The 24,728-nt window shown below is 37.9% G+C and overlaps 1 protein-coding gene across 11 annotated transcripts in view; it reads right to left on the reverse strand.

Moving 5' to 3' along the window:
* Spef2 (sperm flagellar 2) overlaps window positions 1-24,728 on the reverse strand; it is a 146,316-nt gene that overhangs the window by 35,830 nt on the left and 85,758 nt on the right. For 6 of the 11 annotated variants that reach the window (XR_007591163.1, XR_007591162.1, XM_050139018.1 and 3 more), the window contains 7 exons: window positions 24,023-24,073; window positions 20,554-20,702; window positions 19,249-19,376; window positions 19,030-19,168; window positions 17,319-17,456; window positions 11,448-11,599; window positions 6,793-6,973 (listed from right to left, as the gene is read on the reverse strand). Coding sequence is in view for 7 of the 11 variants with exons in the window: in XM_050139018.1 (XP_049994975.1) it covers window positions 6,793-6,973; window positions 11,448-11,599; window positions 17,319-17,456; window positions 19,030-19,168; window positions 19,249-19,376; window positions 20,554-20,702; window positions 24,023-24,073 (938 nt within the window). In the remaining 4 variants the exon portion in view is untranslated. The remainder of the gene's footprint in view (window positions 1-6,792; window positions 6,974-11,447; window positions 11,600-17,318; window positions 17,457-19,029; window positions 19,169-19,248; window positions 19,377-20,553; window positions 20,703-24,022; window positions 24,074-24,728) is intronic. The other 5 variants (XR_007591165.1, XR_007591164.1, XM_050139015.1 and 2 more) reach the window with 2 other exon arrangements.

Consider the following 24,728-nt stretch of genomic DNA (forward strand, 5'->3'; position numbering starts at 1 on the left):
ACATATCTTTGTTCTTGCAAAGTAGTGTAAGTTATACATATATACATATATATATAAAAAACATGCATTCAGAAGGTAAAGAAATGAGAATCAATAAGACTGTATGCATTATATAAGCATTTATTAGATCTAGATCTGATATGATTTTTGAGCTAAATAGAATGAGGAGAATAAAGAATAATAAAGGAGATATACACAAATATGGACAAGGCATATTTCCTTCAATTGTCTTTGCAATCTCGTTTGCACACACACGATGAATATTATGAGCCAAGTCACTGGGGGAACATTAGAAACTACAAAGATAGGAAAAATGTAGGATTATAGAAGGCCTGGACTTCAGGAAAAAACAAACAAACAAACAAAAACAAAATAAATAAAACTTTCAAGAATCTAGCGAAGTACAAGTAGAAGGTACATATTTTAGAAGGGAGAGGAATGCTATGCCTGGCACTATATTGACACAGGAAAGATGAACACTTTATGCTCCATGGCCAGAATGTAGCCATCCCCAATTGTCTCATAGGCATTAAACCTCATCACCCTAATGGGTTTTCATGCTCCAGACGTGTTTGTGCTCCCCATAACTTTAGGTCCATGTACTCTACTTATGGAAGACAGTGTTTCTTAACTAATAGATTTTTATTCTAAAATTGTAAGATGTTGCAGAATGGTCTGCCAGTAACACTTGAGATACCCAGAAAAGGTATATAGAACAAGCTCCTTTGGTGGGCTTGCCCCCCTCCCCAGGTGATCTTTTGAGAAACATGGGTTTCATGCTATCTACTGTACTTTCAAGTTCTTGGTAAAGTAGAAGGCTTGTTTGTTCACAGTCCCCCATTTAATTGCAAGCAATTCATTTTTTTTTAAATTTGTTCTTGCAAAGTAGTGTAAGTTAGCAATTTCCTTTAAAATTGGTCTTATCTCCTTGGTAACAACCTTGTGATGTTGATGATGATGAAGGTAATGATTATTCTTAGCATTTTTCTTGTCCACTTCTCTCAAAGACCTCCACATCTCTTTCAAAAATTAGAAGAATTTAGAATATATTCATTAAAGTAGCTGCTAAGGCTGGAAGGAACTTTAAACATACTGCTTTGACACTGTAGGTGTTAAATATGACTTCTCTGAAATCATTACATACCTATCAATTAGAAAATTTTGCTAAAAATTAACATAGCATACTAAATGAATACTTTTTGGTAAAATTGCCCCTTAGAAAAAGCCTGAATTAAAGTGCAATTTGTTCCAATTGCACCAATCTCATTTGGAGCTGTTTGCCTACATCCATTTTCTGAATCACACCTGTCTCATTTGGAACTCAAAGTTCCCTTAAATGTTTGTTTTCTGACAAGGCGTGGTTTATTCATCTAAGGGTCTGGGTGCTAAAGTCATGACTATCTTGTCTTTTTTTTTGTCTGCTTTTAATTGTACAATATTAGATTTATAGAAGTCTATTGCAACAAAAAATCTGAATTCATATATTGTTATATATGTTCATATAAGTGATTATTTTTCCTGTGCTTGCTATGAGACATTTCAAAATACAAAAGGAAAATTTACAATTTTAAGTAACCTTTTAGCAAATGAACTATATTTATAGTTTCTAACACATTTCCTACACAGGATTTCACTAAATTTCTTGCAATCATTTGAGAATTTTTCTCACTTTATAAAGAAGAAATTGAAGCCTGAGAAAAGCTAACAGGTTTTCCAAAACAACAAAACAGACCATGTTTAACTGTGACATGTAACTAATACTCTAGCCATACATACATCTCTCTAAGAAGGCAGTATTTTTACAGGTACTTTTAATGGACTAAGTATGACCTGCCCATTCTGGTTTTGAATTTTAATTAACAAGGCAAACAATTCACCATCTTCCTAGAAAATCTATCTGCACCTGTTTCCCACTTTCTGGGACTTGGTGCTTGTGGTTTTTGTGGTAATCATTATTGTCATCATCATCTTTTTTATTGACTTAATGTTTTGAGCACAGCAGCAGCTACAGGAGTTTCTCAGGACTATACTGATATTCAGCATTATGTTAGGTGTGAGCATTGTCCTAGATTAAGGTTTATGAAAAGTAGGAGAACCAAGTTAAGAATTCAGGAAAACACTGGCAAGACAAAAACTACAAAGTGGGGATGGCTTAGTGGATAGAGTGTTGGCTAAGCAAGGGTGAAGACCTGAGTTTGAATCTCTAGAGCTGACGTGAAGCTGGATACAGTGTTAGCCCTCTGTAGTCTTAGTGCAGCACGATCAGAGGTGGGGACATGAGAATCCCCTAAAGTTCATGACATAATTAGCCCGGCATGCATTTGTGTAAGAGGCAGGGGCAAATAACAAAGAGATTCTGTTCCAGTGATAGTGGAAAGTGTGGAGAAACATCCATTGTTGTCCTTTGACCACCACACCGGCACTACAAGAGGCACATACCCACACTTATGTACATGAACATGCACACAAATCACACACACACACATACAGACACAGACACAGACACACACACACACACACACACACACACACACGGTGAATACTATGAGCCAAGGCACTGGGGGAACATTAGAAACTACAAAGATAGGAAAAATGTAGGATTATAGAAGGCCTGGACTTCAGGAAAAAACAAACAAACAAAACCCAAATAAATAAAACTTTCAAGAATCTAACCAAGTACAAGTAGAAGGTACATATTTTAGAAGGGAGAAGAATGCTATGCGTGGCACTATATTGACACAGGAAAGATGAACAAACCAGATCCTGCCAGTTATAAGGTTGATGAGTTAGTGAGGGTAAGACACAAGACAGCCGAGTCTCTGGGACTCTAGGCCAAGGTTTCAGATTCTATAGAGTTACTGGGGATGACCCATATCGTGCTCCGTTTGCATCAATAAGTTTTTCAAATAACATCCTTTTCTAAGACTCAGAAAGCATGACAGATGAGGAGGCAGAACGAGTGGAAGAACTGAAGATGTGCAATAAGAATGGTATCATCTGAATACGACAGAAGCTTTGCGTGCATGGACTCCTTGTTGATGTGGGAGTGTCATATATCAATCTGTTGATTTCATTGGCTGAGCAATAAAGAAACTGCTGGCCCTGATAGGTTAAAAGATAGGTGGGCGGAATAAACAGGATAGGATGCTGGGCGGAAGAGGAAGTGAGGTCAGACTCTGATCTGCTCCCAAAGAGACAGGACAGATCTGCACTCTGGAGCAGAGACACCATGATGGATGGAGGCTAGAATCTTCCCGGTAAGCGCACCTTGGGGTGCTTACACAGATGATTAGAAATGGGCTAAATTAATATGTGAGAATTAGCCTAGAAGAGGCTAGATAGAAATGGGTCAAGCAGTTAAATGAATACAGTTTGTGTGTTGTTATTTCGGGCATGAGCTAGCCAAGCGGCCGGCGTGTTGGGGACGCAGCCCCGCTGCTCATATTCCAACACCTTGTGGTTGTGGCTAATTACTCAGCATGTGCCCAGGATTGAGCCAGTCAGCATTGCATTATGGGTGAGGGAGAGGTCCATGAGGCTTGTTCCACAAGGGTGTCACCTTCTTCACTGTTGTAGCCACAGATAAGTAGCCCTTGTTCCACCTCATAGCTCCTCATCCACACACGGGCAATAACTCAGGTGAAACTTTAATTGGACCACAAGCAAAAGGAGGATATGAGGATAGGTTGAGGCTCCTTGAGAAGAAGGCTGGCTCTAGGAGAGCGAGTGGGGATGAAGTAGGGGACTGGGTGACGAGAATGCTGAAGTTCATTGTATAAATATATAAAAACATTACATTAAAGTATATTCATTTGTTTGCTTGTTTTTGCATTTATATGTGTGGGCATGTATATATGTGTACTATAATGTAAATCAGCAGATGGTGTATAGGGTCAATTCTTGCTTCTACCATGTAGGTTCAAAGAATCAAACTCCAGCCCGCAGGCTTGGCAGTGAGCACCTCTACCCTCTGAGCCATCTTTCTAGGGCTTTGTTCATTTGTTTGTTGAAACAATCTATGATAATTATTTTATCTATATCTTTTTAAAGATATAAAATGATTGTTGGTATATTTAGGATCTATATCTAATATCTTGATATGTGCTTTTACTGGATATTCTGAATATTTGATCTCCCCTGTATTAAATACCTTCAATATTTAATTTCCTTTATTTTGAAAATAATGGGAAATGATCCACTTAGAAATTATTCTAGCAATAGCATCTGGAGTGACTAAATAATAAATGTGGTTAATAACTTACTATAGGATCCCAGCAGGGCCACCAAAAAAATAGTAATTAAGTACATTACATCACAACTTACGAAGAGTAAAAACTAACAAGTGGATGAAACTTGTTAAAATAGAGATACTAAAAGACAAATGTATATAAATAATCTCAAAGTATCATTTTCTAAAAAAACGTTAATTGTAAGTGAAGATTATTCCCAAATAAGATGTTCAATTCACTAGAAAAGTTTTTCATCTCAATTTTTCCATTAGCCCAGTTTCATAGCCTCAAATATACAAAAGGCAAGGATCAGCAAGTTGTAAATAGGAAGAAATAGGTTTATTCTCATAAGGTATAGTTTCAGCACAGCTCTTAATAATTCAGAGAGAAAATAATTGTAATGAGAATAAAAAGAAGTATTTAAATAATGTTATATATTTATAATTTAATACACATTTGAAACATAAATATATACTCTATGACAAGGAAGGTAAATTTATAACTCTTACATATGACCAAGAAGGTATATGCAAATTAAGCAGTGATACATACAAATACACACACAGAGGAAAGCAGTGATGTGTAGATGATAATAGCATGCATTCCCAGGTCTAAGGAGGTTCTGTACACTCATTGGGACTAAGAGATATGTGTAAGAATGTTCAAAGTAGCTGTGCCCAATGGCATCAAAATGCAGACCCAAGTGTGGGTCAGTAGCAGTTTGGTTAACTAACTTGTGATACAAACATGTAACAAAACACTGTATAACAAAGAAAAGGAACAGAATGCAATCACACTCACAAAATGAGATTACACTAATGAATAATGTTATAAAAATGAAAACACATAGACACAAACATGTAAAAGGTCTATTTCCTTAAAACCCAAAGGCAAGCACCAGTACAATAAGCTGTTTAGAAGTTACAGAGTTGGGTCAGAAAAGAGTTGAATGAAAAGGCAAGACAGTGGTTTGTTGGAGCCCACGGATGTGGATTCATTCCACCTTGACTAAAAGTCAGAGAGTTCACGCTATTCTTGCTTCTTGAAGGTTATTGTTAGGAGGTTTGACCCTGGGTGTGGCTACTAACAACGCATTTTGATCTAAGGTGTGGTTACTTGATGCTTTGGGTGTTTGAGAAGGTGAACACTTCGTTCCTTGCACTTTAGTATAGAGGTCTTTTGTCTTTCTCCTCCTTCTCTTTGGATTGGGGTATATAAAGCTAATGAAAATAAATATGGGCAGATTCAGTATTCATTGGGTTACCATCCCAACTCTATTCTGTGTCTCTGTTTATTACTTTTGTATTTCTGTTTTTCTGCCTAATATTTCTAAACCACATGCCCCTACCGTAGAACGTATGAACCCATCAAGGATGGACCCCGAGAGTGGTTCACTGAAAAGAGCTAAGGTTGGAAGGTGATGATGAGACGTAGCAGCTGCATACCTTCACACTCCTCTCTGTGTACTGATGTCATGAGTAATACTTTAGTGTTCCTGTAAAGCCACACAATTAGGTGTCATAAATTTTTTTTGATGTGGGTAACATCGACATTTAAAATTTCTTGAAAACAAAAATGACAAGAGAAGAGTTTGAAATCATTCTGTGTCAGACAAAGAGATAAGAAAAAAAAAAAAGAAAGACGGGCAAGAAAGAACACCTTGTTGTTTCAAGGTAAGGTCAGACAAAAAGGATCCCAAGGGCAGTTAAGGAGAATGAGATTATAATGAAGCTCCAGTTCCTCGACTTTCACAAGACCTTTGAGAAGGTTGATACTGTTTTCTGATTAGATAGTGTACTTTCGTGAAATCAAAGAATGCTTAGCACAAAAAGAAAATAAAAGCCAACTGGGTAGAACAGAATCTATGCAGCAGGCTGTTCACCTTTCTAGATTTTATTTGTCCACTGTAAAAGGATTGTAATACTGACCCTATTGTGATTTAGAGAAAATAATAAGCAGATAGGTTGAAGTTGGAAAGTCAACTGGCTATTTGGACTTTGTGTTTTCTTTCATGACTTTGTAAAGTACTTCCAAGAATTATATTTCACTCATTAAAACTAAAACCAGTAGTATCACATAGTAAAAACAAAACAAAAAACATTTCAAACAACAAAAAATTATTACAGTTTTGGTTTTTCCAGGAAATAGAAAATCTGGCCATGCTGGACCTCACTGTGGACCAGCACATGGTAGCACATTTCTTGTCAACACCATCACAGCCTCTCATATTGTTTTATCTGCCCGTTGCCTTCCTCCTTAACATTCTCTTGACATTTATGCTTCTGCATTGGCAACCTAGGTCAGACCTGAAATGAATCTAAGTATTGTCTCACTTCTTTCATGGTTTTGAAGAATTTCTGACTATTATCTCTTAACTTCCTATTTCTTTCAGAAAAAAAAAATCCCCTAGAAATCCCTTTAATAATGATAATTTCTGAAAGCCGTGCCTTTTTACAGTATGACAGTGATTATCATATAAACGTTGCACTTGTATCATGTTACCAATCATGCCGCTTAAACAGTAGAGGAGCAGACAGGAAATGCAACTACAGGTGCTGCTTACCATGTGGGAGATGGTTAAGGAAGCCTGCTGCCAGGTGTCCATAACTATCTTCTCATCTACCTCAAAGTTAGATTCCAAGCCTTCTAATGTGGGATCGATCTTGCCCTTCAGTAATGCTTTCAACTTTGGTTTGATGGTAACATTTTCCGGAGAAGCGGATATTCGAGGAACTAGAGGAATTCTTTGGGGAAAGAAAAGCAAACCAAAGAAACATAAGGGTTTCATTTAACAGAGTTCTATTTTTGTGACAGTGTTAGTTTGTGCCTTTTTTTCTTTGTTGTATTGCTTTAATTCAAGTTTCCAAAGTTTTCCTAGAAGAATTATTTTGAAAGGCTGTGATTGGAAAATGCTGAATTAATCACATTTATGTGGTCTACAAAATCTTGCTAATAATAGAAAACTCACAGCAAGTAACAAGTCATTTTTTAGATTTAGTTCTCAATAATTAAAAGAGGTAGACTATATAACAGTGATTGTGGAAAAAGACCCCCCACAAATGTCATTTTTCGTGTCATATTTCCAGGGCACATGCTTCTGATGAGGGTAAATGAGTAAGCTTAACGGAACTTATTCAAGATGGTCAGTATCACCTGGGCATCCTGACATCAAAGTGGGACTAATGCAAATCTGACTGGGGTTGTTAAACAGAGGTGATCATGCTTCTGGGTTGCCAAGGTGAAGCAGCTTCAGAAGCCCTCCCCTTTCTTACTTATGGGTAGTGGTGTTTTCTCTTCATCAACTGCTGTGGTCAAACACAAGAGTAAAGCTCTTTCTCCACTTTGTCTTAGTAGTACTCCTTCCCCAAGTGGAGATATTAGAACAATTTCTGAGAATTACTATCATTGGTTAGTCCAAGCATGAAGAAAGACCTAGGGTACAATGTTTATTGTAATTGGGGCCATCCTCTGGTGACAAAATTTTGTCATCTTAAGGTTGGAGAAGGAATTGAAAAGAGTAACTCCAAAAATAACCTGTTTGAAATTTAACAATAGATTCAGGATCAACAGCAAGAATAAATAGCATTTGTTTTTATAGAATCAGGAATCTTGGGTCTAGATCATGGATTTAGAAAGATAATTGTGGACTCTGGAAAACAACTAACTTATTCTTGATTGGAAACATCACCTGAGATTTTTTGAACTTACACTTTCATAGTATGTTGGGGTTTGAATGAGAATGCCCCCATAGGTTCTTATATTTGAATGCTTAATCCTCAGTTGGTAAACTGTTTGGGGAAGAATTGGGAGTTGTGGCCTGGGTTGTTGTAGTAGGTATGGCTTTGTTGGAAGAGCTGTGTCACTGGAGGTGGGTTTTGAGGTTTCAAAAACCCATGCCAGGCCTAGTGTTTCTCTTGCTGCCTGCTTCCTGCAGATCAGGGTGTAAATTTCCCAGCTATTGCTGCAGTGCCAGGCCTGTGTGCTTCCCAACAGTATGATCATGAACTAACCCTCTAAAACTGTAATCAAATGTCCAATTAGATGCTTTCTTTGATAAGAGTTGCTTTGGCCACAGAATAGCCTCACAGCAGTAGAGCAATCAGTATGACCCAGTACTTGGAATTCTGATAATCTAGCATAACTATTAAAGCAATGCATTGAAAATATACTCACATATTGAATTACAACTTAATAACCAATTAATGCTAAATCAAAGCCATTCAAGTTCCATTAAGTTTGTGTGAAGTACGTGTGTGACCATCTCTAGACACTTCAAACAGCACAAGACTTTGCTTTGCAGGGCAGCCGTCACGGCATCACTTAGAGAAGAACTTTGGGTTTATGACCCACTAGTTTAACCAGGATCATCTCTCTGTATTGGCACTGGTTTGAAATTAGCCACTGGAGTTTGGAGGTCTACTGGGTGTCACACAGCTGAAGACAATGACTGTCCCTCCTCCAGTATCCATCAGTTGCCAATAGTTCAGCAGAAAGATAAGATGTTAGAAACTCTCATCTTGCTCATGATTGGCTGTTTACAAGCCCATTACAGGCAGCTGCAGCTGCAGCTCCTGTGGAGTTTTGCATGCAACAACTTCTTATATATATTCTAATGGTGATTTTCTTGCAGCCTCTCCCTCTACCACTTAGATCTTCTCTCTCTTGTGTCTCTTGTAAGAATGCCTTGTACGTTCTTTCCACTCAGTTTTTCTGTCGTATTCATGAGCCTTAGATGACGTGGTATAAATGTCATATTTGGATTGAGTGCTCGTTTATTCTAAGCATCTTGAGTAGACAAGAGTATCTGTACTCACTGGGAGGAGGGAAGAGTAACTTGTGTGAAGGAGATAAGAGAGGTGGAACATGATGCTGATCAGAACTACAAGCATGTGAAATTGTCTACAAACAAATTGAATGAATGCGAACAGAAAAGGGATATGAAAATTAAAATAACTCCATATTAAAACTATAGGTAATTGATTAAAATAGCCTTAGAATTCACTTACTGGGAAGAAAAGTTCCTATACTATAGGTAGTTCTGGCCCTTTTGGGAGAGATGAAGTTGGGTATGCTACTTGAATTTCTGAGCCTCGCTTTATCATGAATAATTGTTTATCAACTAATACAACTATTATTTTTGAAAAGGCATGGCTACCATTATTATTGCTATAGGGTTGTGGGAAAGATGAAGTAGAAAAACTAAGTAACACTGCTGAACACTGTGCTTGTTGTTGTCTGTATGTTGTTGACTGGGGTTAATTGGTTGGTGAGCTGGTTGCAGCATTGACTGACTATCTCAACGGTTTTGCCACAGCAGTGAAGTTGAGATTGGTACAAAGCTGTTCTGTAAAAACCTAGAACTGTCTGTTCTTCTGTGGCCTTATTGTACTAACCAGAATGAATAGCTTCCCCATTATGCCTGGTTTGCTATTATGTGCCAAGAACAGAATGCACTGCCACCCTCGACACTGAAACTTGGTGTCTTCTGGTGATGCTGATGGTTCCTATTGCCTCTGGTATTCATTATTGTTCTATTTTCCATGTTTTCTTAGCAGTTTCTTCAATGTTTTTCTTCTCTTTGGGACAGGAAGAGGGTGCACGCTCACCCTTTGGGGGTTCTTGTGTATCTATGGCCTTTTGTAAATACACTAGATGAAAGAACATAAGAGTGCAAAAGTGGACCCTGGATCATCACATAACCCATGTAGCAATGCCATATCAAATTATTTTTGGAACAGGGAGGGATAAACAAACAAAGTGGGGCATGAACTACTTACAACTAAAATATTGCATATAAACAAGAGTAAACTATTATATATACTCTCCAAAATATATAACAAAAGAGGCTACTCTTTTGTAAGTGTTTGAGGACTGGATTTTAGGTGTTTTCATTTCCAGACATAATTCCACATATTTTGCAGATCCTATTTCCTGCAATTTTCACAACAACCTTGCTTTTATAAGAATGGAACTTGAGGCTTACATTGAGATGTAGTGAGTTATCCTAACCCACTTATGTACAGTTCATACAGTGAGTAAGGGACAGACTCAGGATTTACTATGTTTTGTTCATGCAACTCTTCCACCTAGATTGACTGAGCAAACATCTAGGCAAAGAGGTTTCCTTTAAATATAAAAGGCATAACTCATGTGTTTGGAGATGTAAACACAACCTTCAATTTCTGCACATCATCTTGTAAATCTAGCTTCTGCTTATACTTCTATCTTCATTTCAAACTTTTTCTCTTTTTTCATGCTTTGCTTAAGGATGACCAGGAAATACTATTTTAAGTTTCCCTACATTTCAAACTTATTTTCAAAGAACACATTTCCTCCTAAATGATTTTGAATTCTGTTTTCAAGTGTTTTATCTTAAGTCATATAAAATTAAGGAAAACTAGATCTTAGTGTGTAATGGCTGGAAACCACACCATGGGGATCACTCCCATTCCCTTGACTCACCCTTTCATGATGACATCCACTCCATCACTTACAGCCTTGCAGAATCTGAGACATTGTCCTTCCTCCCCCAAACTCACCTATTATATCTATAAAAAATTTACTACGTTTTTACTGCAGGTGATTTATTTGGCTAAAAATGTAATTTGCCTTTATTCTACTACTAAGTTCTTTTTTCTGTTCGCAACAATCTGATGTTAGATTGTTAATAGCTTTTATTCTTGTGAGGTCATGATCATATACTATTAGACTTTTACCATTTCTCAATTTCCTTACCTGTAAAAGAAGAATGACAATCCTTTCCATTTTAATTTACATAATTTCTCTCTCTCTGCTCTCTCTTTCTCTCTTAAATACACACACACACACTCACACACATACACACACACATTCCCCACCACATATACACACCACACACATGCTCTGGTTCTTCTAAGTTCCTAATCCAGCACCAGAGGTCTTTGGAGCTGGATGTATTTCTGAATACAGAAGTGACATACTGTCTAATATCCACAGCAGAATCCTGCTGAAAACAAATTAGAAAGCACAATATCTCTCCAAACAAAGGAGTAAATATTCACCAGTAATAAGATAAATATTCATATCATGCCAAGTTAAAGTGACATCAAACTTAGAAAAAAAAGTTCATCTTTTTGGAACAATTTGGTGTTTCCCTTAATAGGAGCAGGATTTATAATTTAAAAGCCACAATTCTGTATGTTCAAAGTAATTACAGTGTAAAACAATGCTCTGCCTTACCTAAGTTGGTTTTCTGAAATGTCTCTACTATCGACCTGAATCAATGGGATCCGAGTAAATTTCTTACTGTCTTCTAGTGGGATTTTGGATTCCATTGCTCTGTAATAATCTTGGAGGAGTCTTTTGGTGTCTTGGAAACGGTTCACTTCTGCCTTTAATACAGAAAGTAGATATCAATACCCAACTAAGAACACATCTGTATGTTTTTCTGTGATATGTATGCATAATGTAAATAAAAATTTTAAAACATGTTGGTTGAAAGTAATTCACTAGAAATGAAGAAAGAGCCTTGCTTATTTCTGTCACTAAAGTTTTCGTAATTATTTAAGAAAGCAAATGACTTTGTATTCTCTTTACTGAGGGCGATACCATTTAACCAGATGACAGTTATATAGCTTTTGATGATTACTACTAGAAATTCTTCAATCAATCACCGAAGTGGCTTCTTTGTCCTAGCAAGAACTCAGTTGCCTTGGGGTACCATAGACGCTATAAGTACAAAAACAGAATGAAACCAACACTAGGTTCTTTCCCTCTGGTACAATACAAACTATTTGTGGAAACAAGACAAACAAGAGCACAAAGTGGAACAATAATTCTCTCAGTACAGTTTCCTGTCTGGCTTAATGTGAACAGGATAGACATAACTCACAGCTTCTCTAGACCTCTCTGCTCGACTCCTCTGCTGGAGCTGCTAGGAGAGACCTTGAAGGAAGTGGAGCAATTCAGATGGGTTGGTTGTGAAACAATTAGTAATTGTGCACACGTGCGATCTCCCTGCTGGTGTAGGCTTGCCCTCGTGGCGCACATGCACTGGGCACGTGTGCTCTGAGGCCCTACACAGGTTTAAAGCTACAAATGTAGATCCTGGAAATTCAACTGATTCTCTCCCTTTTAAATCATATGGTATGTATGCTCTTCCCTTTGGTGAGGTATGTATTACCCCCAGACTTTCCTTTGTTGGTGGGGTTGTGTAAGCAAGTATCTGAAGCCATAAGTTATGAGCCTTTTATGCAAAAGGTAATAAATAATATCTAGTTGATTGAAGGGAGGTTTTTTTTTTCTTGCTCTCTCATTTTTTAAAAGAACAAAAGCAATCTGACCCATCCCACCCATCCCCACCCTTGCTGAGTGTAGCTTAAGGGCATGAATAAAGGGGTTCCCTATCACTTGGGGGGCTGCTCTTTTCTAAAGAGAAACAGAAGGAGCAGTGAATCTGGGAAGAAGGGAGGTAGTGAGAAGGAATGGAGGGGGAATGTGAGGAGGGGAGGCTGCAGTCTGGATTTTTGTATGAAAAAGAAAAAAAAACTGTTTCTGAGCTATCCAGAAATAGAGTTGCAGTACCATATTCACAGCTGACAACGAAGGGATGCTGACTTTTTCATAGTAGTATGTAATAAAAAATAACCAGTGCAATAAGTTTGTTTTATAGAGAAAATGATTAGACAGATTGTTTCCAGTTTTTACAGCATTAAACTCTTCTAGCTAAACAACCCAAACAAGAGAAAAATTCATCCCCTTACTTTGAGTCTATATTATAAAATAAAACTAACATTTATATATTATTTTAAATTATAGGATGTTTCACATTTGAGCCCAGTGCTTTGAAATGGCCAGGAAACCTATGATTTTTTTTAAAATCATTGAGTTAAAATATCCATACACAGAATAATCCCATAGTTTAAAGAAAATTATTGGTGTCATGTTTCCGTTTGGTAAAACTGCAGGGAAAATTGTTTGACTAAACTATATTCGTGGAAACTCACACAATATCATGCTTATAATGAATAAGATACAAATATGTACTTAGTAGGTACACACTGAATATTGACAGTTAACTTTGAAAAAATGAAGAACAGTGTGGGGGAGTGGTTACAAAAAACAATTAGCCATTGAATCAGTAAACTATAGTTTTGGGCTAATAGAGTAAGAAACCTGGAAAGTATTTCTTCTTTAGATTAGAGCACTGAACTCTTCTTTAATCACTGGGTTCGGGAGAAAATAATTTACAGAGTAGGATTTGAAACTGTACTGGGATCTTTCCACAAGACTTACATTATTACAGTAATTGTTTTGTAGAAAATATTGACTCATTTTTTAAAAGGAACAATTTGATTCAAATATAAGCAAATTTGAATAGGATGTGACATCATATTCAGGATTTTCCTCTAAGAAAACTAATGCTGGTTCCGCTCACATTTATAACGAGTAGATAACCCTCTGCTCTGTGACTTCTTTGTCGCTGGAGTTTCAGGCTTTGCTTTTCCTTTTGTGTGGCACTCTGCATTGAACCTAAGGCCTCCAGCATTCTAAACAAGTACTTTTACCTCATCGTTGCCCCATGTCCCCAGTCTTTTGATTTATTTATTTTTTGAGGCGGGATTTTATTACATTTCTGAGACTAACCACAAACTCCCAGTTGCCTGTAGGCGCTGATCTTGTCCTCCTCCTCCCTCAGTCTCTTGGGTAGGTGTGACTTACAGGTTTGTGGAGCCAGCGGCAGCTTAGCAACGCTTTTCTAAACTTCACCGTGTGGACAGCTTGTTACAAAGGCTGTGCATGGATATCTTGTTGGAATGAATGAGCAAAAACTTTCCAAGGTCAAGCTGGTTTAGAAATTCAACCTTAATGCACCAAAACGATTTCTTTACCCAGGGAGTATCTTAGTTCCTAACTATGCCAGCAGACTTGTCAATCTCCCGGGGTGGGGCAGATAGGTTGCTTTATGTAGCACTTTCCAAAGTCACTTATGTAATTACACCATTTTCTGGATCAGTTTGGAAGGCAATTTTCCAAGGAACCCATTTTGGGAAGCAATTATTTAGCTGTTTGTGGTGAGCCAGAACATGCAACTGAAGGTTTTCTCCAGACTTGTTACTTTTGTGCTTGACAAACATTAAGGCTCCTAATTTTGAGTGTCTTGGACAATATACGAGCTGCCTCAACTGTCTAGTATTTGATGGGTAGTCCCATCATCATGTTTTTCTCCGTGTACTGAGATGAAAGCTACTTTTGAGCATGTCCCCCTTTGGGTTTTACAGGGTGTAAAAGCAGTGCTCTACCTGTGAAGCCAAACAACTTGGACAATGTTGTTGACATAGCAGTATTCCAGAAGGAGTACTGACTCTGCAGCCATGGTCGGTCGCAATTCCTGCTCCTTCTTTCACTTACTGGATGCAACAGGTGGGCAAGAGCTCCCCACCAGCTTGCTTCAGTTTCCTTATCTACGAGCTGCGGATGACTGCAGAACCCCCAGCACCATGCTGCTGTGATCGTTTGCTAGAGTTCTGCTGGAAATTTCTGGCAGTTGTGCCCAGCCTGTATTCTGTTGTTCTGTTTTATTTTGTCTGATGTGGGCAATGGCTCAATGTCTCAGGATAAGAACCTCAGATCTGTAGATTAATGAACTGTTAGAGTCTTACCTATTCCACAGGAGTCATTTATGGCTCTGACTCATGAGAGTCTGCTGTGCCTTCCCTTTTGGATCATAGTTACTTTTTCCAGAAGTGTTTGGTAAAGCCTGTTTATAATATTGTCTCTCTACTTGTTCAGACTGATTCCCCAAGTTTCTGCTCAGATGAGTTTAGGCTAGTTGGGTACTTTACTTAATCCTTTGTGTAAACTATGCGTGATGGAGCTAAGTGTACTCCTTAATACGCTTAATAATATGCTTAGCAATGTCTAAGCATTGTCCTCTGGTGGCAACTCTTTTAAATCTATCTTATCTTCATAATCCAGCTTTATAATATGCCTTCATAGTTCTCCTTGTTCTGATATCCTGATTTCTTTAAACCTCCCACTTAGAGATAATAGTTCTTCATTCATAGGGGATACACTTCAAATCCTTTATTTAATACCTGACTAATGCCTTTGTTTCTATGGATTCATATCTATTTGAGAAAGTCGGAATCAAATACATTGAGGATTAATAATAGAATATGATAACAACTACTATAATAAAAGTGATATGAACATAGATTCTCTTAAAGAATCTGTTGTGCTATATTTTATTTTTTGGTATCAATATAAGATGTCTACAGTGACCATGTCACAAAAACAACATGAAGTGAATCTTTTGGAATCCTGTCAGCATTAGACTCCAATATAAGAGCTACTTGAACAAAAAACTTTTGAAGACATAGTAGAAGAACTGATAACCTGGAGAGCAAATAATAAAGATAGAGAAGATACAGTGTTGATGCAATCAAAAAGGGAATTTTTTCATTCCAAGTCAGATGAAACAGAATAAATTGGTACAAAATAGAACATCAAAAGATTTACCTCATCATGGCTGACACAAAGCACCGTTTTGAGCAACAGAATATGAGAGACAATTTATTCTTAGCCAGGTGAGAGTGGATAGTGAGGGTACACCATGGATTTAAGTTGCTATAAACCACGTTTCAGTGTGGAAGAAGTTTCAGAAGATCTAAGACAGTTAAAAATCAATTCATCAATCAAACTGATGAGAACATCAGTAGGTGAGTTGTATTTTAACAGAAAAGCAAAACAACACCCCCACACCTGTGGTCAAGTAAATGTAGTTGAAACCACAGAAAGGGAAATAGTGAGGTGGGGCTGCTATAATTCCTGAGGCTTCCTGTTAGTCAGGTTTCTGTTGACTTCTCAGACACGCCTTTGGAGCAGGGACTGTCCCTTTGAGTGCTGGAACTACCAGAGTGGATGGGTCATTGTTGGAAAGAGATGTGCTGAACTCCTACTTTATCGAAGTTGTAGATATAAGTGGAGGTATTTTCTCATCTCCAAAAGTACCTTCTAAGTTAATCAGTTATAGATGAGAAGTAGTCCCCGTCCATTCTCCCTCTTAACTCTCCTTCTGTCAACAAAAATTAAGCATAGCTCGATCAAGATAAAGTCGATAGTCCCCCAAACATGAATAATTTTAGACAGGCTTCTCCCACATTCTCGGGCCCTGGCCTCCATCAGTACTATAGGAAACTAGTCCATTATAAACCTCTTTCTCTGTGTTTTTGAAATATACATTTTAAGACAGGCCTTTTTTTTTTTTTATCAGTTTTGTACCCTAGGAATGCCTTCCCTCAAGATCTGAAAACTGTGCCTGAAATACAGTTCTTTCTCAAGGAAGACAGCATTTTGAGGCTCCTATATGAGAGAAGGAAAGTAACTTCTGTGGATGTCTTCAGTTGTAAATGTGTCTGTGTTAACAAACACAAAAGGGGCTGGAGATGTGGCTCAGGATTAGGAGAGTGTACCACTCTTTTAGAGGGCAATTGTTCCCACCATTTACATCAGGTGGCTCACAATTACCAAAACCCTCACTCTGTGGGATCCAAAGATTTCTTCCTGTCTACACAGGCAATGTGGTGGTGTCCAAAGCCACCCTCACAGATATACATATAATTTAAAGCTTAGACATTGTAAAAATAAAGACAGCTGATCTCACCCATCATCCTGCCTCCACCCTTGATCCCTCAAATCCCATCTATAGGCACTTTGTTTTGAGGAATTTGTCAACTAAAGGCTGGTCTGCACTTTTTCTCATGGTCACAGCAGTGGTTCCCATGGTTGCAACGTATCCCTGAAATTACGACAGGGCAGCTTTCTTGGGCCACTCTTAAGTGGGAGTCTGATCAACTAAACATCCCAGTTGCAGACAGAGTCCCTGCAATCTCGCTGAACATGCATAGGGAAGCAGAAATGGCGAGTAGCTGCTAGCAATGCACTGTCTGCATGGTTGCTTGGCTGGGAGAAAAACAATGTTGTTAGCTAATATTCTTGGTGAGCCAGAATGCATTACAATCATACAGCACAGGGTGTTAGAAGCAACATTGCCATTCCCGAAGGAGTTGTTCCACGAGGAATACGGCTACTGAGTCTGGCTGCTCCTACCTGCATCAGGGAAAAGAAGTGATTCATTGTTATTCCGACAGAGTCCTGGAGCCAGCTCTCATTAATGATATCAACCCTCTCCTGCTCTGCCTCCTCCTTCCTGGCATCGCAGATGTCCCACAGGCGGTCTCGTAGATCCTGAGTGGAAAGAGAAACAGCATGAGTGTGCTTGAAAGTCGTATCTTGTGCAGCTTCAGTGCCCTGCATCTGAGATCTTTGTTTCCAGAGATGTACCTAAAGGAGTCATGTCTAACATGTTCATGTGTTACATTCACTTATTCAGATGGCATTCACATCTCTTTTTATCTTGGATCATATGCCCACAGTTATTCATATATCCATTCCTATCACATTAACATCATGGGTAAGTATTTCTGTATTAGCTTTTTGTTAATAATCTTGTACAGTTGAAAACCACTTCATGTGAGTTTAAAAAACCTGTGTATTGTTGATGGAAAAAATGCATGATTGCATTTGAACCAAGGCCATTAGTTTGCTAACTATCAGAGGTAGGGGATTATTTACCAGAAAAATGTTTGTGTTTAATGGGATACTAAACAATTCAACAGCATATCAGACTAAGGACAATAAAAAAGCATGTGAGTAGAACAGTATATAACATGATATTTATACATAGTAATTGGCCTATAGTATAGGCATTCAATGATATTTCATTTGTTTTATAATTTATATCTAGGAATACAAAAATTATGATGTTAAAATTATAGTGGTTTTGTGTACTATATTCTTCTTAAACCTGTTGTTGACATATTTGCATTACCCTTTGATGCCTGGGAACATTAGGTAGCTTATTACCTTTATTTTTGTAAACGGACACTGGGAATAGGGAAGGCATTTTCCTTGGGTGAGTTAACAGTCAAGCTAGGATGTGAATCTTTGGCTCCAGTAATGTGCACCACTATGTTATGCATCAGAATTGACACTATATAAAAGAAGAATTCAAGATAGAAAGTGCGTTCGAGGCTGTAGTGGTTGTTATATTGTTTCTAGGCAGATACACCTTATCATTCTGTCTTCATATGTCCAATAGTACTGCCCTGGAGAAACAGTTTAATAGGGAGTTTGGATGCTTGGACATATATATCACTGCTGCCACCTAAATGCTAATCTCTTTGCTGTATTTTTCCACTAATAACAAGTGATCGCTACTGCTGAATACCTAGAATCATCGATGGGTGGATGACAGCAACTAGTGCTCACTCAGGACTTAGAAATGACTGTCGCTGCCTTCCAACTTTTAAATACAGCACTTGATGGAGATATAAAAATTTGTACACTATGTCACCAGATCTCAAAAGAGCTAGTCAAAAAGGCAAGTATGGTTGCCCTAGTTCTCTTTCTTGGTATTAGGCTATGTAACTGAATTCAGGATGGGCATGAAATCCCATGAGGTATGCCCACAGGTAGGTGGACCAACAGAAATGAAGAGCGTCTACAAAGCAGGTGCCAGGAACGCTCCGGCACTGCTGATGTCAGCTCCTCTTCTAAGAAGGGCACCATGTGTGTATCCTGAACCCCAAAGGAAGAACAGCCAGTCCTTGGTGAAGTTACTCATGACTGGATCAGAGTTCAAATCATTACATTTCGGAGGCTTCCATCCCTGAAGACAGAAATGGGATGAAGTGGGGGTGTACAGAAGAGGAAGTGAGAATGAGGTGACCCTGGCGCAGAAGGGCACAGCAGTCCTTACGTTCACTCGCTGGTGTAGTTCTGCCTTGGTTTCCTCGTCCTCCCACAGGTCTTCGGGAACAGAGTTGAAATCAGCCTGCCACTGAGCTACAAACTCTTGCTTGTGATCTGGACGCCTGAGAAATTCCTGGAAACTGGTTCTGTAAGTAAGGAAGAGAATGAGATTTATCTTTGTCCTACCTAATCATGACAAAATTCTGACCTTGGGGACTTTACTCACCTAGTATCATATAAATAAGAAAGGATAGTGTGTTGGTTGTCTCTAAGATATCGAAGTACTGTTTTGACGTGGTTTATGTAGGACTTCTCTATTAGTTCCCAGTAAGGTAGTAAAAATGACGGTAGTTCCTGTTCAACAGTAAAGCATTGAAATCAGTGCTTAAAAATGAAAAATCCTGTGACTAGCTGAGTCAAAAGAACACTAACCATCAAGATCAAGTACCACCTGCAAATACCGGAGCACACCTTCTAAAGTGCCTTAGTCCTTTTCTGTCTCCAGGAGATAATTCCTGCGTGTCTCAGTACAGACATCATTCCTTCCAGAAATGCTCCTTTGACCCAAGCCGTTTGCTAAGTTATCCTCAGATCTTCTGAGGCTCTGCCTCAGCATCCTGAACTCAGGTGTTATAATACTGGCAACATAAATTACGTTGTCTGTGCTTTATTCTAGAATACCTGCCCCACTGAGGCAGAAATTTTCTTGATCAGCACTCTACTGTCTTTCTCTGTATATCACATGGTATACTGGACCTGGGAAGTTCTTAAAGATTATTGAATGAATGAAAGGATTGATTTATTACATTCCGTCTCATCTTTGTGTGATGTATTAATGATAGACTTGTGAACAAGGTTCCAGTTTCTTTCCTTGAGATTCATCTGCTTCCTACAAGAGTTCATCCCAAGATTTATGTATGTGAGCTTGTATCTGTCTCAATATTAACGACTTTTATTTTAGTTTTTGTCCTATACAGTGTTATTTGTCTTGAGTGATCCCAAGGTATAAGATTTGGGTATTTTTCTTCATCACTCCCCACCCAATACCCAATAATGACTATATTTTGTTCCCCCAAACACCTGTTCTGTTTCTCTCACAAACTCAGAACATTTTGATAATGGATGTGGGGTCTCTCTCCCTGTTTCTCTGTGTGTATTTAAAGTAGCTTCTTCTGGACTAAGTGATACCCATTACATATGAGTATGCATACATACATATATACAAACAAACATACATATATGCATGCATATATTATTGTACCATTTAAATGTTTCATCTTTAAATATTTCCAAATTTACCCATAATACTAGTTAATCATTTCTTTAGAAACCTGTCCCTCACTTTGGTACTGGAGTTGGAATCTAGGGTTTTCTGCACTCATCAATGAGCTGCAACTCCAGGCTCCTCTCAGTGTTTTGATAAATTTATACACAACCCTGACTCCAGAAGGATTGTTAGATGTTGTAAATATGGCAAATTTCATATACATAGGGTAAATCATCCTATCATTTTGATGAGAAGGTGCCATACCTCAGGTATAGGCTCTGTCACATAGACCCATTCTTCCGATCCCGGCTTAGGTGGTGGTGGGGCTGTTGGTGTGGGTGATGTTTCGGCAGAGCCAGCAGGTGACTTCTTTACTGGTATTTTGCCTCCTGGTGTTTTCCCTTTAGGAGAAACTTAGACATGCATATTAAATCATTCCAGTACATGTAGGTGAATGGGATAGCTTTCTGAGGATGACAAAGTCTATGATTGTTATGAGATCCAGGCCACTCACTGGCTACTCTTTTAGCTTCTTTAGGCAGTTTTTCCAGCTCAAAGACATAGAACAAACGCCTCATTGGCCATGATCCCTGCATTAGCGTATATACTACTCTCATGCTTTGCTTTCCTAGTTAAAGGAATCCAACATCTCGAATCTGTCTGGCTATTGTAACTTTCAGTATTTTAATTTCAGTCATGTCTTGCTTCTCTAATTCATGTGTAGCTTTTGTAAAATTTAGACTTTACCACAAAGTGTGTTTAATTTCCTGTTGTAAAAACTGGCAATTGAGTTCTTCATACCAAATGAAAGAAAGAGTGCCTAGAAAATAAATGGTGTGTGTGTGTGTGTGTGTGTGTGTGTGTGTGTCCCTTGGGACCCAGAGCAGAAGTTGGAGAAGGATCATATGTAAGGGTTATCCTGAGAAGGTAAGGCCACAGATGAGACAGATGAAGGAAGAGGCCACTGATGCCCCCAAACCTTTACATATTTCTGTAGGTTGAAAGGATTTCTGGGGGAAAAACAGGTATTTCTTGCTACAACCAGGCTTTCAATTTAAGCCTCGAAATCAAGAAGAAAGGAAAAGAGGTACTGAGGGAGGAGAAATGGAAGCAAAAATGTGAGAGTAAGGGAATGGAGGAGGAGAAGGGAGGGGGGAGGAAGTAGTCAGTGTTCTAATTTAGGATCTGAACAGGAAATATATTTCTCTTTCCCAAACGCAGAGGGCAGTGCAGATGAGCGACATGGTATCCCTATGTTATGAGCACAGGCACACAGGGAAAGGATCAATATTTGTTTTCTTTATAAGATCACTCTGGCTAAATGTCACCTGTCTTCAGATTAACTGTTGAAAATTGTGCATGTAGTTGAATACAATGTTGAATATAAATGGGGAGCACTTTCTTCCAAATATATTATTCTAATTAGTATAGTTTAGTGATGCTCTTTAGATTATTTTAATTTTATGCTAAATAAAAGCCATAGTTCATAAGCAGAGACGTATTATCAATTATGAGTTTTGGGTTGTTCAGGTGATTTTTCCCTATATAATTAAACCAATATCCTTCAGTCATTCATAAACCTACAGACTAGCTATTCATAATAATATGATGTATTTTCTGTATGATTCTTAACCATTCATTCCGAGCTGTGATAGAGTTCTTTTTTAACCTATTCCAAAAGGAAAGCTGTGCAATTATAAATTGAGGACTAGAAAAGGCTTTTACCCCTTATTTTAAAAAATATTTTGACCATTTAGTGAAAATTAGGAGAGATGGAATTATTTTTTGGATAATATGCTTTGAGACCATATTAAATAGATCTAATATTTATCAATAAAAATGCTGAGAGGAAAATTTTAATGGAAATAAGTGTGTCTACATCTCAATGAGTGAAAAGTTAAATCTAATGAGGAACACCATTTGGTGTTTTTAGGTTTCACAGTGACATCAAGTCTTTGCTATGGCCATTCCTCATGGGTAAAGGGTTTGGGGAAAAACTCCTGTTTAGTACACCATACACATTAATTTTAGGAAAGTTTTGTTTAATAATGAAAACTTGATAAGGCCAGGCAGATATCCATTAAGCCAACATGCTTATAAATGAAAATAATCACAAAGAAAATTTCAATATTCAGGCAGGGTAGTAGATCAGTATGAAAAGTAAACACTTTGGCAAAGATGATATATATATATATGTGTGTGTGTGTGTGTGTGTGTGTGTAGTTCTTAATATTGTAAATTAATACCATTGATACTGAGACTGTATCAATACTATTGAGAATGTAGTATTGAGATATGTATTCAGATGAGCATAATATTTAGAACATTTTGTGATTATTAGCCACTTTGTGACTAAAGATACATTGGCAATTTATGATGGATAATAAAAGCACACATCTCAAGACAATAATATTGGGAATGTACTCCGAAAGATGTCAAGAGTACATATTCATTGCATCTCAATCTTTAATTAATTGTTTGCTGTAGCAACAACAGAAATCTAACTAACATGCTTTAGAGCCTGTATGTTTTCTATTAACTATTTATTATGTACTTAAAAAATAATATTCAGTTTATTTATAACAAATAGATAAAATAAAACAAATAAATGCAACTTAAAACATAAGATCAAAACCAGAAGAAAATGAAGGCAGCCATTGCAGTCTTAGCCCTGGTACAAGTTTTGAGATTCAGGTGCTACTGTGGCTCAAGGTAACATAACAGGAAACAAACAAACAAACAAAACCCCACACTCATTGATGTGCGATTATCCTCTGTTTGCTGTGGATATGTTTTATTACCACTGGTTAAAAAAGAATCTGCTTCAGTCTATGACAGGGCAGAGTAAAGCCAGGCATGAAATCCGAACAGAGATCTATAGAAAGAGTAGGCAGAGTCAGAGAGATGCAATGTAGCTGCTGAAGGAGAAAGATGCCAGAACGCTGGAAACTTAGTGGTAGGCCACAGCCTTGTGGTAATACACAGATTAATAGAAATGTGTTAATTTAAGATATAAGAGTTAGCCAAGAATATGCCTAAGCTATTGGCCAAGCAGTCATGTAATTAATATAGTTTTGTGGGATTATTGGGACTGGGTGGCTAGGAAATGAATGAGCAGTCTCCGACTACAACTCATTATATAACTACTCACTCAACAGAAGGCAACTTTTCATGCTCCTCGATTCAAATGAAATTTTTTTGCTTAGAATCTCATATAGGAGCTATTTGGTGAGAAAATGACATACTTACATTGCAGAAAACGTAATAGCTAGTCATTATTGGCACAATGTAGAGTTTTAGCTCCACTCCTATTCTGTTGTGTTCGAAGGAAAAATGTTGACTTCGTACCCAAAGTGCTTGTTAGTGAATACAATTTACTGAGAGGCCAAAGAGATACAGCAGGACCTTCCTGGGAGCAAAGCTTAGTGCCTAGACAACACCCGTAATATCTACGATGAACGGATACTCCACCTATAGGCAATCACTTCAGTATCTCTTGAAAGTACCACTTTTTTTTTTTTCAGCATAGCCCTGGGTGAGCACTAGGCTGCACATAGTCTGAGGCTGATTTTTTTGGAATGCCCCAAATGATTTCGGAATGCCCCAAGGAAGTAGTCTCAGGATGCAGTGCTCTTCCTTGTGACTGTTTTCACTGAGATACCTAAAGAGTTAGGAGCACCCGGAACAATACCTAACTTTATTGGTGCTACTTTTCCTTTGAATGCAGTCTCACCTTTCTTTCCTTTCACTTCATGTTGAGAGTCTTGCTTACCATGCTGGAGTTCTAAACAAAATTCAACACAAAAATATCATTGGTGACTTACTTCAATAGCCCAGGCTTCTCAATCTCTAAGCAATTAACTCTATTTGTGAACTGCCTCAGATGAATCATTTTTTTCCCCTGTGATTTGAAATCAATCTGAAGACGGACTCTACATTTTCTCTTATTGAGCGAAAATGCCAATTATATTCTATGTTGTCATGCTAACAGGTTTAATCTTAGCTTTAATACTGATATTTAGTGATGGGCTTTCTCATAATCTATAATGGGATTGTGGAGGGGGTAAGGTAAATTGCAAGCCCATTTGAAGCTCAAATTTATTTAAATTTAATGACACAAAATGACCTACATTCAATAAGTTCCCCCAATGCTAGATGACTCAGCAAGTAAAGGTGTTGCCCCTGATAATGCAAGCTTGATAATCTGAGCTCAACACAGAATCTCCAGAAGGGCAGAGAGCGAGAGAAAGAACTGACTCCAGGGTCCACATCTTGTATACCATGCATACGCATGCAACATAATACAGTAATAAATAATAATAAAATGTAAAATATATGAAAACCAGTTCATTAATAAAAATGAAACACTTTGAGGAAGATTTCAATAACTACATCATTTTGATATGACATATCTTTAATCTCCTGTTGGACATGTAATC

Source organism: Alexandromys fortis, unplaced genomic scaffold (assembly GCF_014885135.2).
Source record: "Alexandromys fortis isolate MF-2015 unplaced genomic scaffold, M_Fortis_MF-2015_v1.1 scaffold_37, whole genome shotgun sequence".
NCBI classification, from domain to species: Eukaryota; Metazoa; Chordata; class Mammalia; order Rodentia; family Cricetidae; genus Alexandromys; species Alexandromys fortis.